The sequence below is a fragment of the Pongo abelii genome, chromosome 6 (genome assembly GCF_028885655.2).
Source record: "Pongo abelii isolate AG06213 chromosome 6, NHGRI_mPonAbe1-v2.0_pri, whole genome shotgun sequence".
Classification (NCBI taxonomy): domain Eukaryota; kingdom Metazoa; phylum Chordata; class Mammalia; order Primates; family Hominidae; genus Pongo; species Pongo abelii.
The window spans coordinates 121,008,568-121,022,646 of record NC_071991.2 but is presented as its reverse complement, the minus strand read 5'-3'; the positions used below and the strand labels follow the sequence as shown (position 1 = coordinate 121,022,646).

The 14,079-nt window shown below is 34.7% G+C and overlaps 1 protein-coding gene across 1 annotated transcript in view; it reads left to right on the top strand.

The window, feature by feature from the left end:
• Nucleotides 1-14,079, top strand: part of WASL (WASP like actin nucleation promoting factor) — a 66,717-nt gene that overhangs the window by 31,615 nt on the left and 21,023 nt on the right. The window contains 4 exon segments of the mRNA NM_001135325.1: nt 8,110-8,244; nt 10,508-10,594; nt 10,959-11,055; nt 12,679-12,702. Of these exon segments, the coding sequence (NP_001128797.1) occupies nt 8,110-8,244; nt 10,508-10,594; nt 10,959-11,055; nt 12,679-12,702 (343 nt within the window).

Genomic DNA, 14,079 nt, shown 5'->3' with positions numbered 1-14,079 from the left:
TGTGTCCCAAAGGAGAATAATCCAAGCCTTGTAAGGGACTCTACGAAGTAAAAGATACTGAAACTTAGACCTAATTAGCTTCATGGTAAGTTCACCTCTTTTCCGCAGGACAAACAACTTAATGTCTGTTTGGAGTTTTTCCCTTCATAAACATGTTTTTTTTTTCTCATGCACCAGCAATCCTTTACTTTCTACAACCACTACCACAAACTCTCCCTGCCGTTTTCCCTGCCCCAAAATTGAGGTAAAAAACAAACCAAAAGGGAGTGTTAGAGGAATAAAACTATATTAAGGATATATCCTTCTTGGAGGATCATTTAGCTGGCATAGGGCAAAAATACGACAAATTAGGAATTGGGATGAATCGCTAATTATGTAGTGTATGTTGAGTATATAATTAGCAGCTGATTGGGAAATTCATCCAAAGCTGTATAATATGTGACCTCTGGCAAATAAATTGAGCTCACCTGTAAAATGAGGGGATTGGATTATATGCTTGATAAAATATATGGTGAAGTGGTATTAGGCTCTAGCATTCAGGAATACCCACATCCCACCAGCAACTGCAGTAACTACTTTTCACCCTCTCATCCCAAACTGTTTCCACAGAAGAGTAGTAGCAAAGTTAAAAAAACAAAAATCTCTCTTTCTCTCCCTCTTCCTTCCTGCCTCCCTCTTTCTCTCTCCCTCTCTCTTTCCCTCTCTCTCCCTCCATCCTGCAGTTACACTCTCCCTCCCTCTGTCTATTCTTTCTGTTTTTTCCCCTTGTTATCAGGACTTGGGGCTCCACTAGTAATGTTAAACTTTGGGCCGGGCACAGTGGCTCATGCCTGTAATCCCAGCACTTTGGGAGGGTGAGGCAAGCGGATCGCCTGAGGTCAGGAGTTCAAGACCAGCCTGGCCAACATGCTGAAACCCCATCTCTACAAAAATACAAAAATTAGCTGGGCATGATGGTGGGTTCCTATAATCTCAGCTTCTTGGGAGGCTGAGGTGGGAGAATTGCTTGAACCTGGGAGGTGGAGGTTACAGTGAGCCAAGATCGTGTCATTGCACTCCTCCACCCTGGGTGAGAGAGCGAGCCTCCGTCTAAATAAATAAATAAATAGAAATAAAAATAAACTAATTGGTGAGCTGGGACTCCTAGGGTACCCCCTTTCCAACTTTATTCCCTGAAAATCCAGATCCAAGTTTCAGGTTTTACCGTAATCCAACTGAATTTGCAAGAAACAGAAGGAAAAGGAGACAGAAGAGAGAGGAAAAACTCCTTTTAAGTAGATCCACTTAAGTTACAGGGTAGGGCAGAAGAGAACAAGCCACACCTATGAGGTGCCCTTTTAACACAGTGTCCTCACCCATTTGCAAATATAACCCAGTCTATAATGAGATCAGTATTCCTCTCACCTTTATCTGTATATGATTATCCTTCTGGTAGTAGAAAGTTAAGGAGAATACAGTAAGACTTGCCATTTTTAGTTTTAACATCTAATTTTGATTGTTTACTGGTAATGCTAAAGGTCTGTGCCACATAATACATTGCAATTTTCTGGATGTATGAATTTAAATCATAGGCAGTATATAAGATTGGTGTGTGGTTGTGAATGACCTAAGCCTGCTGTCTAGCACACACCTTTCCATATGGCTTTTGTATATAATAAAGTGATTTTTAAAATGGTTCCAAACAGGAATGCGCACTGATAATGAAGGTGAGGTCTAAAACTTTTATGATTTGTAACCAAAAATTTGTCATAACTATACTGGTAGAAATGGAGTGGAAGAAGACGTAGAGCCATTTCTTATAGGTCATATGTCTTTTAGTATATTAAAACAATCTCCTACGTCTGTTATCTGTTGTTGCAAACAAACCACCCAATGACTTTGTGACTTATAGCAGTATCAACATATTTCTCATTCTGTAGATTGAGTGATTGGTCTGCTGGTGACTAATCTTACCAGAATGTAGGGACTGGGCTTAGAAAGGACAGTTGAAATGGACTAGGGCCTTGCTCTCCATGTGGTCTTTGATTCCAGGTTTTAGGGCAGCACTTCCAAAAGGGCAAGCTACAAGGTACAAGCATTCCGGCTTCTCCTTCCATTTGCCAGTGTCTTCTTCATCAAAACAAGTCACATAGACAAATCCAGCATAAGTGGAGGAAGATAATATATAAGAACTTGAATCAAGGGCCATTACAGGAATGATGTGCTACTGTACCAAATCTCCAGTCAAGGTTTCCAAACTGTATATGGCTGTTTATCTCTTTAAATCACAGAATTGAGCTGTGTTTTGTATTACTTTAACATTAAATCTGTGTCTTCAATCCATGCCACTCTTCTCTTTCTTATTTCCTACTCCACACAGTTCACCAAACTTTCCTGTGGTAGGGTCTTTTTTGATGAGTCTACTTAGAATGCCATTTCCTCCATACTTACTCCTCACCAATGCTTTGTTCACTTGACTCACCCTTTTTCATTCTTCAGGTAAGATGTCACCTCAGGGAAGCCTTCCTACACTAGTTAAGTTTTACATTTTTCTTACATACTGATTTTTCCTAGTAGCATTTTGATAGTTATTAATGCCGATCTCACCTTTATTAACTAGATGTTTTATGAGGACCTTGTCTAATTCATTTTTGTATTTGCCCTCATTTTCATTCTTGTCCTCACCCCCAGTTATCCCAGTCCCTTGTACATAGTAGGTTCTTCATAAACATTTGGTGAACAAATATGTCTGGCATAGAAATTTTCTTAAAAAGCTGCTAAGATCTAAAAGACTCTCTGTGTTTGTTCCCTAAGATAGCAGCTGTTTTTATCTGGCTCCGTTTTTCTTCAGTGTTGAGATTCTGTTTGTTACTTTTTGCTTTTGTGGTTTTCCTCCTTCATTCCTCCAGGTTTGCTTTTTTTAAAATTTATTTCTTGTGGAGTCTTTTGTCATTGCCGTATTCTTTTTAAAACGTGTACTGTTTTTGTTTGTTTTCTCTTTTCTTTTCTGGTTATTTCTCGTTGTAGAAATTACCAGGTGATAAGATCCCTTCTCTTCAAAGTGAATTTTTGTGTTTTCTTTTCCTGGATAGTTCTTACTGATACCCACCACTTTCAGGAGTTGTTGTTCCCTGCCAGATACATTGTTTTTCTTTTTTAAATTTATGATTTTTGTATTGGGTTTTGAGGTGGGCATGTAACAGGTGTTGCTACTTCAATTATTTAGAACTGTTTCATGAGATCACTGCATAATAAACTGTAAGAATTCAACCGAATTCTCTGCATTTCTTTTATACTACTTTTTATAATGTGTAGATTAAAATTTTACAGTCATCTCTTAGTATCCATGGGGGATTGGTTCTAGGGCCACCCACAGATACCAAAGTTCACACATGCTGAGGTCCTTCAGAACCCACCCATGTGAAAAGTCTGCCCTCCTGTTTTGTGGGTGTCTCATCCTGCTAATAACCGTATTTTTCAATCCACGTTTGGTTGCGGATGCAGAACCCTGCGATATGGAGTCCTGACTGTATTTATTGAAAAAGATCTGCATGTAAGTGGACCCACACAGTTCAAACCTGTATTGTTCAAGGGCCAACTGTATATTCAGAGTAATAATAGGTCATTTCATGTAAATATATCATCAGAGCATCTAGGAATGTATTTAAATCTTAGCTTTTATATAATGAGAAGACTTAAAATGGATTTTCTCATGTTAGTTTTCAGACATTTGAGGCCAAATGCACATTCAGATACATGTGTACATATAAAAGTTGGAGTATTTGACTGTTAATCTAGGCCAACATGATCATAGAAAAGACTTTATTTTATTAAGTCATATGATTTTCCCCCCACATTTAGTGTATTTTGGATATTTACTGAAAATATATTTTTGGCCAGGCACAGTGGCTCACATCGGTAATCCCAACACTTTAGGAGGCCAAGGTAGGAGGATCACTTGAGGTCAGGAGTTTGAGACCAGCCTGCGCAACATAGTTAGACTGCATCTCTACAAAAAATTAGAAAATTAGCCCATCGTAGTGGTGTGTGCTGGTAGTCCCAGCTACTCAGAAGGCTGAGTGAGGTAGGAGGATCACTTGAACCTAGGGGCTTGATGCTGCGGTGAGCGATCTCACTCACCATTGCACTCCTGCCTGGGTGACAGAGCAAGACCTTGTCTCAAAAAGAAAAAGATAAAATATGTTTAAATATTTTCTTTAACAACATTGTGTATTTATTAGATTAAAATAATTATTTTAATTATTATTAAATATTCAGTTATTAAATATTCAGTTATTCAGTATTAAGTCATCTTAGTATTTGTTGTAGGCAGTTGATGGCTAAAAACAAGGATCCCTGTGACTCCTAGTATTTTCTAGTCGTTTGGTTGTCTAGCTGTTTCTGTAGTCAAAGAAATACCTATTTTCCTGATCTAAAATTCTTATTCTGACCTGTTACATAATGTGGTTGTTCTGAAAATGTGAAAGGAATTTAAACAGTAGAAGTGCTGAATGTTTGTGGTTTAAGTCTTACGCAGGATAGAACTTTTAAGAAAGTTGGTACACATATAGAGGGAATAGGAGGAAGTGGGAGTTTTCTTAGTTTTGGGCCATTGCAGCAGTGGCTAACATATATAGAGGTAGTAATGGCTCTGGGGAGAGGACCACCTTCTCAAGATTGCTGTGGTTGTGAAAGAGAGCTAAGGGTCATACATTTTAATGAATCATTTGTGCTTGTTAAAGTTAGAAATAATTTCATACTTGCAGATACAGTACAAAGAACTTCTATATATCCTTCATCCAGATTTGCCAAATGTTTATTACATTTACCATGTTTTTTTCTCTCTCTATATATGTATACCTGCATGTTATTTTTTTCTGAATAACATGAGAATAAGTTGCAGACATAATGCCTCTTTATAATATTTCAGGCTATATATCCTAAAATCAGAGTCATTCTCTTATTATTGTAGTAACATTATCAAAATCAGAACATGTAGTTTTTAACAAATACTTGTTTACTTGGGGACAAAGTATAGGTGGAGTGAAAGTACAAGCTTGCAGAACTACTTTAAGTGGTTATGGGAATTGCAGTCTTCTTAGTGGTTAGGAAATCAATACAAAATTATTCTGATTTAGAGTAAGACCAGTGGAATAACAGAGTAACACAAGGTACACAAACAAGCACTTCAGAAATGTGGGGGAAAAAAACCCAAAAAAAGTCATTTCAACCTAAGGAATCAGAGAAATACTTCTTGACTGGTGTAGAGTCAACCTCAAAGGGGTGGAAGTCCCAGGCAGAAGGACAGTGAGAGGGAATTCACTTCCTAGAATACATCCCCCATATTCTTCCTGCCCTTGATCATCATAGTTCTGAGAATGAATATGTCATTACAGTTACTCAGTACTGAAATATCAGGAATACACAAGATACGACAGGTTCTGTTTCTACCAAAGTTGATACAGTATTTTTTTTCCTTTTAATTAGCAGATTTTAACCTTAACATTATTAGGGTAATAAGAAATAGATTTCCCTTCCTAAGCACTTATTCTTAGGTTGTTTTTCATTAATATCTTCTTAATTACGAAAGACAAGAAGGAATGGAATTGATTCGTTGTAATTACCTAAAGGAATGGAAGGAATGTCTTTAAAAACTTAATTAAGTCACTGTCAATCTAGAGTGTGGGGATTAGTGATTGTTTTTATATTGTCTAGCATTAATATACTGTATTAAATGTATGCTAGTTATTCTCATATTCACTGTAATCATTCTGAATTAGAAAAGGCTTTACAAGGTGCTGTGGTATGTCATTTTCAGACTGCCAGATGAAGGTTAAGAGTTAATGAAATAGACACTTAGATTGATAATAAGAGTGTAGCAAATTTTTGAAAATCCAGTTACTGAAAATTGCTTTTGAATAGTTGTTTTTTTAGTTTTAATGTTTATAATGCAGTATCCTGTCTGTGAAAAATTATAGCATTGTTAGTCTTTATTTCTTAAGCAGGTGTTTTAAGAATTTAAGTTTATCTAAAGGTTTAAATGTTTTTTAGTTTGCGTTTTTTTTGTTTTGTTTTGTTTTTTAAAGTTCACATATATAGCCATATGATGTTTTACAACATGAATATTTATAACAGCATGAATATTTAGTCCTTTGGCTAGCAAGGGGATTTTCATAATGGAATTTCAGACCCTATTGAATAACTTTTTTTTTTTTTTTTTTTTTTGTGAGCTGTTACTTCTTGATTTCTGGTAAAAAAGTGAAGTAGGGAGATTTTTAGATCTTCATTTTGGTACATCTAATTTCCTAATTGCTTTTCTTTTTAGAAATGAACGTATTTTGACAGTACCATACTAAAAAAGACTTTATATGAATTCTCCTTAGAACTAACAAATTTGCTTGTTTGATTTTTGAATTCTACAGCCTGCTATTTGATACCTTTAGATAGTGTATGCAAGACCCATTTTTCTGAAGTTTTCAGTGCTGGCAGCAGGATGTCTGTGGCACTATCATCCTGAGATTGTGCACTTGCAAACACAAGTGTGTTTTGAGCAGGCCAAAAAGTGTCCCACATTCTTCAGTCTCCTCTTTGAAACCCGGTGTCCCAGGATACACATTTTTTGTTTTTAAGTCATCATAATTTTTAATGACTCTTGTAGAAATTTTTCTGTTCCTTTGTGTCCTACTCAGTACTGTGTGTGAAGTTCAAGGTTGAGTTTGGTCTGTAATGTTAAAAACATAACATTGAACATTGTTATCTGAGCAAGTCTTTATGGACTTTTGATCCTAACAGTATATTGATCTTACATTTCTGACTTTAGTATCTAGTTATAAAAGATTTGTGCATATAATTGTTCTTTGAAATTCCTCTTACCAAAAGAGGGCACCCCTCAGGCATAGTTAAGTAAACCTAAAACAGCGTATCTTCAAATCTTAATGTAGTCTATTTTTTATTACAGAGCCCAAATTCCGTTGAACTAAGGTACCATAATTACTTAATCACTTCCTATTTTAGGTTATTTCAATTCTTCCTCTTTAAAAAAATATATATTTATATGAAATATTTTATTTTCATATTTACATTAAAATACGAAGTATTATATTCTAAATGATTTTCTTAATTTCTAGTTTAGAAGTGAAATTACTGGATCAGAAAACATAATTATGGCTTTCAGAGGATTTGTAAGTGCTTTATCAGTATATGTGTGTATCACTTTCATAGAAACTTAAGGTTGAATAGTTACATTCTAGGTTATAAAATAAACTTAATTTAGAATAAAATTAGTTTACACCTTTTCATGATATAGTCTTGAGGAAGGGGCAACATGGTGTACTGGAAAATCCTAATGCCCTGAAGTGTCCATTGCATGTAACGAGTTAGCTTCCTTCCTATACATCTGAAAGGGTTCTATTTAGGGACTATCCTTGGTAAAATTGAGACAATAGTCACTCAAATCTTTTTCATATCCTCAGTATAGCATTAAAACTGTGTGGCCCCTTGTGCAAATCGCTTACAATCTTAAACTCACTTTAGAAAGGAGATACTATAATCTGCCTTCCAGGGTGGTAATACTGCTTTCAAGTTTGTCTCAGTCCTTATCTAGATAAGTGCTTAACTGCTTTATAGAAGTCAGCCATTACTAATGCTACTACTTCATTGCTTAAGTGTTCACTTTATTGGGAAACAGTGTAATAGGGGGAGTAAGAATGCTAGATTTGAAGTCACAAATTGCCTGGATTTGGAATTTCAGCTCTGCCGTTTAGCTGTGTGGTATTGGGCAGATTACCCTCTTTAGTGTCGGGTTTCTCAGGTAAAAAATGAAGTTATCATAATAATAACAATTAAATGAGGCTATATTTAAAAGTGATTAACACATTTCCTAACACATTTTAAGCATCAATAAATGTTTTCAGTAATTATTGTTATATGATTATTATTTATTACTACATAAGAAATTACTTCAAAAACTAGTGGCTTAAAATAACAATACATGTTTATTATCTCCTTGTGTCTGTGAATCAGGAATTTAGGAGCAGCTTAGCTGGGTGGTTGCAGTCAAGCTGTCAGCAGGGGCTATGATCATCTACATATTATTTTGAACGTAACGGTTATAAATTTTATATTTTGCAGACTATGTCTTCAGCAGTGGTGCAGTTATATGCAGCAGATCGAAACTGTATGTGGTCAAAGAAGTGCAGTGGTGTTGCTTGTCTTGTTAAGGACAATCCACAGAGATCTTATTTTTTAAGAATATTTGACATTAAGGTGAGTTTTGTTTTGCTTTCACTTTAAACTAGGTGATTAGGTTTTCTATATCAATTATAGTTTAGTTTAGATTTGTTTATCGTATATGTGATATTTAAATTTGTACATAAACTAATATTAGAAGAGTGAAGCTTGGTTTTTAGATACTGACATACGGAAATCATGACCAAATGGGAACATGTCTGAAGCCAGAATGTGAATAGTTTCCTATTTTATCTTTCTACTGCTACCACACATTAAGGCTTTTTTTTTTTTTTAATTATGCCTGTTGGTTCTTGGGCTTTCTTTATACTATATTTTTTTAATGATACTCTTTTATTCCACCTTGTTCATTATAAAATAGCATAGATAGTCTGTTCAGGGAACAACAAAATAATATTTTAGCTCAGTATGTACTATTATTTAGCCCAGGTTTAAAACATTTCAATATCTATAAAAATCTGTTTGCTACTCATTTTTCCTTATGTTGTTTCTCATGATAGATATATTCAGATTTTCATAGCTTTATATCCCTCCCTCCCAATCATAAATCACATTGGTATAGATTGGATACCCTTTGTTAGGTATTCATTTCTTACAGTTGTCATAAAAATATTTTGCTAAGATGAAGTCTCCATTTTTTTTAAAAAACCTTTCTGTAAGTAAGCCTCCATGATTAATATTTATATGTGGCAATAAGTGCAATGAGATTTTAATTACAAAAAACTAAAACTGCCTCTAAACTCTTGGGCGCTAATAATGATCTGATAGATAACAGTCAAGAGATTTTTACACCTCTGGTCTCAGCTTTATTTGTAAAATCAGATAACCATCTTGCTCTGTTATGAAGTATTTCACTGAGATTAAATGAGATCTCAGTTATGGTATTTGGTAAATTAGTGCTTCTTTTGTTGTTGTTGTTGTTGTTGTTGTTGTTTTGAGACAGGGTCTTGTTCTTGCTCTGTCACCTAGCCTGGAGTGCACAGCTTACTGCAACCTTGATCTCCTTGGCCCAAGCAGTCTTCCCACCTCAGCCTTCTGAGTAGCTGTGACTACAGGTGCATGCCACCACACCTGGCTAATTTTTGTATTTTTTTGTAGAGATGGGTTCTGCTATTTTGCCCAGGCTGGATTCAAACTCCTGGACTCAAGTGATCCTCCTGCCTCAGGCTCCCAAAGTGCTGGGATTACAGGCCTGAGCCACCAGTCCCGGGCTAAATTAGTGCTTCTTAATGTCTACTTCCAAGACAGCTGAGAGATATGACATGCTTCTGTCACTAGCAGTGGCTTACTAGTAGTCACTAGCAGTGGCTTACTATGACAGTGATTCTGGGGGGTAGGGAACACACACATAGTTTGAAAGAAACCCCCAGGTGCTTTGACATATTTCTCACAACCATTGAGAAGCACTATTTAGAAATGGCATACACATACTACTCCACTAAGAAGAAAGGGATTCCATTGCAGTGGTTATAATGTGCGAACAGTGTATTTTACATATTTTTAAATTGTGGTCTAGGTAGAACCTTGCATTTCTGAATAGGGCAATGACTGTCTTTCTCTAACCACTTATTTCCAATTGCTGGACACTCATAATTTGTCACCTTTGGTATTAAGATTAAACATGTTTTTTATACTATGGCAATAGATATGACAGTCATCATGGCACTCTTACCCATAGTTTAACCTTGATACATTTTAATTATCAGTCTCTTTCTGCATCATGATTAATACTACTTATACTAGTATATAATTAGAAAGGTACTCTGCAAAAGTTAAGAATTTGAAGATGGTTAATTAGCAGTACAAGGAAGGTGTATTTGACCCTCCCACATCTATAAAATTGAGGAAAAGAACATAAAGTATTCCGGCAGTGTTTGATAGTACATTGTCTAAATATTGCTGGTGGAACTGTGCTTTGGTAATCAGTTCATGTACAAAAGTATCCTATTCCTTCTATGTAACATTGATGACCTAGTAATTATTCTGGTTATGTATTTGACCAAGTAACTGAATTTGGAAATGGTTGGCTAGTGAGATTATATCTTAGCTGAATTAAACTCACTTGATATGTAGGTTTTATGAAAGATACGTTATCCAGTGTTTACAGTTTTAAGAAATTACTGATTAGATTATGTGACGCTATATATTATAAATGTTACATGTGTGCATGTAAAAGTTATTTTTAATATAGACAGTTTTCTTAATATGAGTCATCTTCTTTGTTTCATTCCTAGAGATTATGTTTTGGTAGTTCTTATTTTAATTTTTAACTTTTTTCTAGGATGGGAAACTATTGTGGGAACAAGAGCTATACAATAACTTTGTATATAATAGTCCTAGAGGATATTTTCATACCTTTGCTGGAGATGTAAGTCATATTTTTCTTTATTGCCATCTTTACTTTTTTCATTGCTTGCCTTTTCTAATCCAAATTATTTATAGAGCCTTATTGAAAGATCACATTCAATTTACTATTTTATTTTTTTGCTGAAGATGAAATATTCAAATTAGTATTTGTGTCTGCTGTGATAGGTAACTTCTCTAATAGTAATCTTTTACTTGAACTTCTTCATGTTTTTGTGTTAAGTTATTCAGATCATAAAATAATCTTACCTGCTAGTAAAATTAACCTTTCGTTCTTTAGAAATATACTTCTTTTGCTCATTGTTTTTATGATATAAAGCTAAATTCATACATTCTGTTGTTTCCCCTTTGTGATGAAAATATTTCAGACTTGTCAAGTTGCTCTTAATTTTGCCAATGAAGAAGAAGCAAAAAAATTTCGAAAAGCAGTTACAGACCTGTTGGGCCGTCGACAAAGGAAATCTGGTAACCCTTTTTTTAATGACTTAAATCAGGCCAGCAAACTAATGCTCATGGGACAAGTGTGGTCCATTTCCTGTTTTTGTAAATAAAAGTTTACTGAAACTTAACTGTATTCATTGGTTTACATGTTGTCTTTGACTACTTTTTGCCACAATACGGTTAAATAGTGATGACAGTGATTATATGGTCCTCAAAGCCAAAACTATTACCTGAAATATTTACTATTTACAAAAAAATTTGGTGGTCCTTACCTTAAAATAAATAATATTTTTGTTGATAACTATTTTTTTTAGATTTACTGAAGGGCCCAATCCAATAACCTTTTTTGTTGATAAAATTTCATATATATTGACTTTTAATTTTGCATTTGTGATAGCATTGTTTGTGAAGTTTTAGAAGTATTTTATACTTTGTAAACAAAGACTTTAGGTAAGCTTAGAAGCAGATAAGCAGAGTTGCTAACAAGATCTGTAAACATTGCCTTGTCTTTCTATTTTGTTCCTAATACTATATACTATAAAACCCATAAGGAACTTAGTTTAGTGTGTGAGACAACTCTAACGCATATAAAACAATTATAGAACAATGCAGGATAGTATAAAGCTTTAAATTAATTGGTGCAGAACTATTACTCGACAACAGTGAACCAGGTCTTTCTCTTGTAAAGTGGAGAAGGGTGAGTAGGAATGGGGAACCTCTCCAAGATCATCTTAAGCAGATCAGTTTCAGGAGAAAGAACATGTGCTTTCATCCAGTCCTATAGTTCCAAAAACTGTATGCCAATGACTGTCAAAGTTTTTTCTTCAGTACTGACACATCTTCCCTGACCTTCAGACTCTGTCTACTCAAGTGGCAGAATAGCCTTTAGACTTAACACGTCTGAGCAGAATATTTGATCCATGTCCTGTATCCCGAACCTTAGCCCCACTCAGACCTGTTCCTATTCTTCTACTAATCTTCCTTGTTTCAGTAAAAGGCATTTGTTCCATCTTATCCCTCAGGCTCACCATGGTCCCTCATAAATCCTATCAGAGTCCTATTGACTCTGCCTTCAAAAACATGTCCTGTCTATTTCTTACCATTTCTGCTGCTACCATCCTAATCCAGGCCACCAAGATCTGTCAGCTGGGCTGCCACACTAGCTCTCTGGCTAGTCTTCCTGCTGCTACTCAATCCTTTTTACTATCTGTTTTCTATATAGTAGCCAGAGTAAACTTTTAGAATTGTAGATTAGGTTATATCACTTTCTCTATTTAAAATTCTGTAAGAGCTTCCTATCATATACACATAAATTCTATAGTCTTTAACCATGGCCTGTGGAACCCTACATGATCTAGTCCCTGACTTTCCTTCTTACTTGTCTCCTTTCACTGTGCCTTTTGCTCACTGTAGTCCAGCCTTCATGATGTTCTTTCATGTTGCATGCACTCTCCTTGGGGCCTTTGAATATATTGTTCCCTTCCTTATTTTATTTAGATCTCTGCTTAAATGTCGGGTCTTCGGAAAAATCTTCCTTAGTCACACATACGTCAATTTAGAAATAAGACAGTTTAGTGAATTAATTTTTTTATGTTGATGTTGTCTTACATATATTTAATAATATTCTTCTAATTTATTTTCTAACAGAGAAAAGACGAGATCCCCCAAATGGTAAGCTTTTTGACAATTATTAATCTTTTAAGATTTTAGATGACAGTTTAATCCTTGTGGAAACATGTACCATACATTAGTAATATTTAGTATCTTTTATATGTTAATCCTTGTGGAAACATGTACCATACATTAGTAAGTAATATTTAGTATCTATGATCAAATTATACAGTTTATTGTGTTCCTATTTTTAATTAGTGATTGACAGATGAGACTTAGGAAACAATATTCTTTGATATTTTTCTAACAAGAAGAAAGAATACATAGGGTGAAGATCACTAATACTTATTATATCTTAATTCTGGATTCACAGTTGACTAAGTATACAATCGGGCCTTAACATTTTTCCTAGAGGCAGTACATTTTGTCTAGCATATTTGTTAATTTCCTACTTTAAGATTTACCTTTCATTCTTATTTCAAAGTATTATTTCATATTGCTTATGTATTATATGAAGCCTCTTTCAGAATGAACACCTACTATTGTGGTGTATTTAGAACTAATTTAGCTCCGTATAATGCTCTTTAATTTGATAATGACCACTTGAAGTATTATGAATTCATTTTTTAAAAAACATTGAATACCAGAGAGTAAAAGCAGAATACCAGGATGTAAAAGATAAGGTCTCAGGGTAGAAATTCTTACTCTAGACTTCTTAAACTCCCTGAAATTATGTGCTAAATATGTTCTTTCCTCTGGAGAGAGAGGATCCATGGCTTTCGTCGTATTTAAATGAGGTCCCTGACTCTATGAAGGTAAAGAACCATTCTCCAGGACACTTTGTTATGATGGAGAAAATGGCTGCTTTTTAAAAGCATATCTCAAATCCTCTTATCAGAACCTAGAATGATTATTCAAGGAAAACTTACGTAGTACAAAGTTATTAATATATGACAGCTATTGGTGATTATTGGGGTTTGTTTCTTTTAAACAGATACGTTGCCTTTTGATTTTGTCCTTAAATTTCTTTTCCTGATACAGAAACATGAACCAAATGTTGCTGTATTAAATTCTGGGTTATTTACCTTATTATTAATTTTTTAAATGCCTGACTACCTTCAGTAGTGCTTGACAGGTACCAAATATTGTATAGTTTCACTTTTTCTTTTGAATAGAAATATTAATACTTTTTAGGGCTGTTACGGGGATTGAAGTAATCAAAGCTTAGCATAGTGCTTAATAAATATTAGTTATTCTGATGAAGATGATGACAACAATAATAATAGCAACTACTAGTTAATGATCTTTTACCACCTGCCAGGCGCTGTTCAGCATCCTTCTGAAGTAGCTCCTATTATCTCTTTTATAGATAAGGAAACCGAGGCACAGATAGGTAACTCCAAGGTCTCATAACTAGTAAGTAGTGAAGCAAGATTC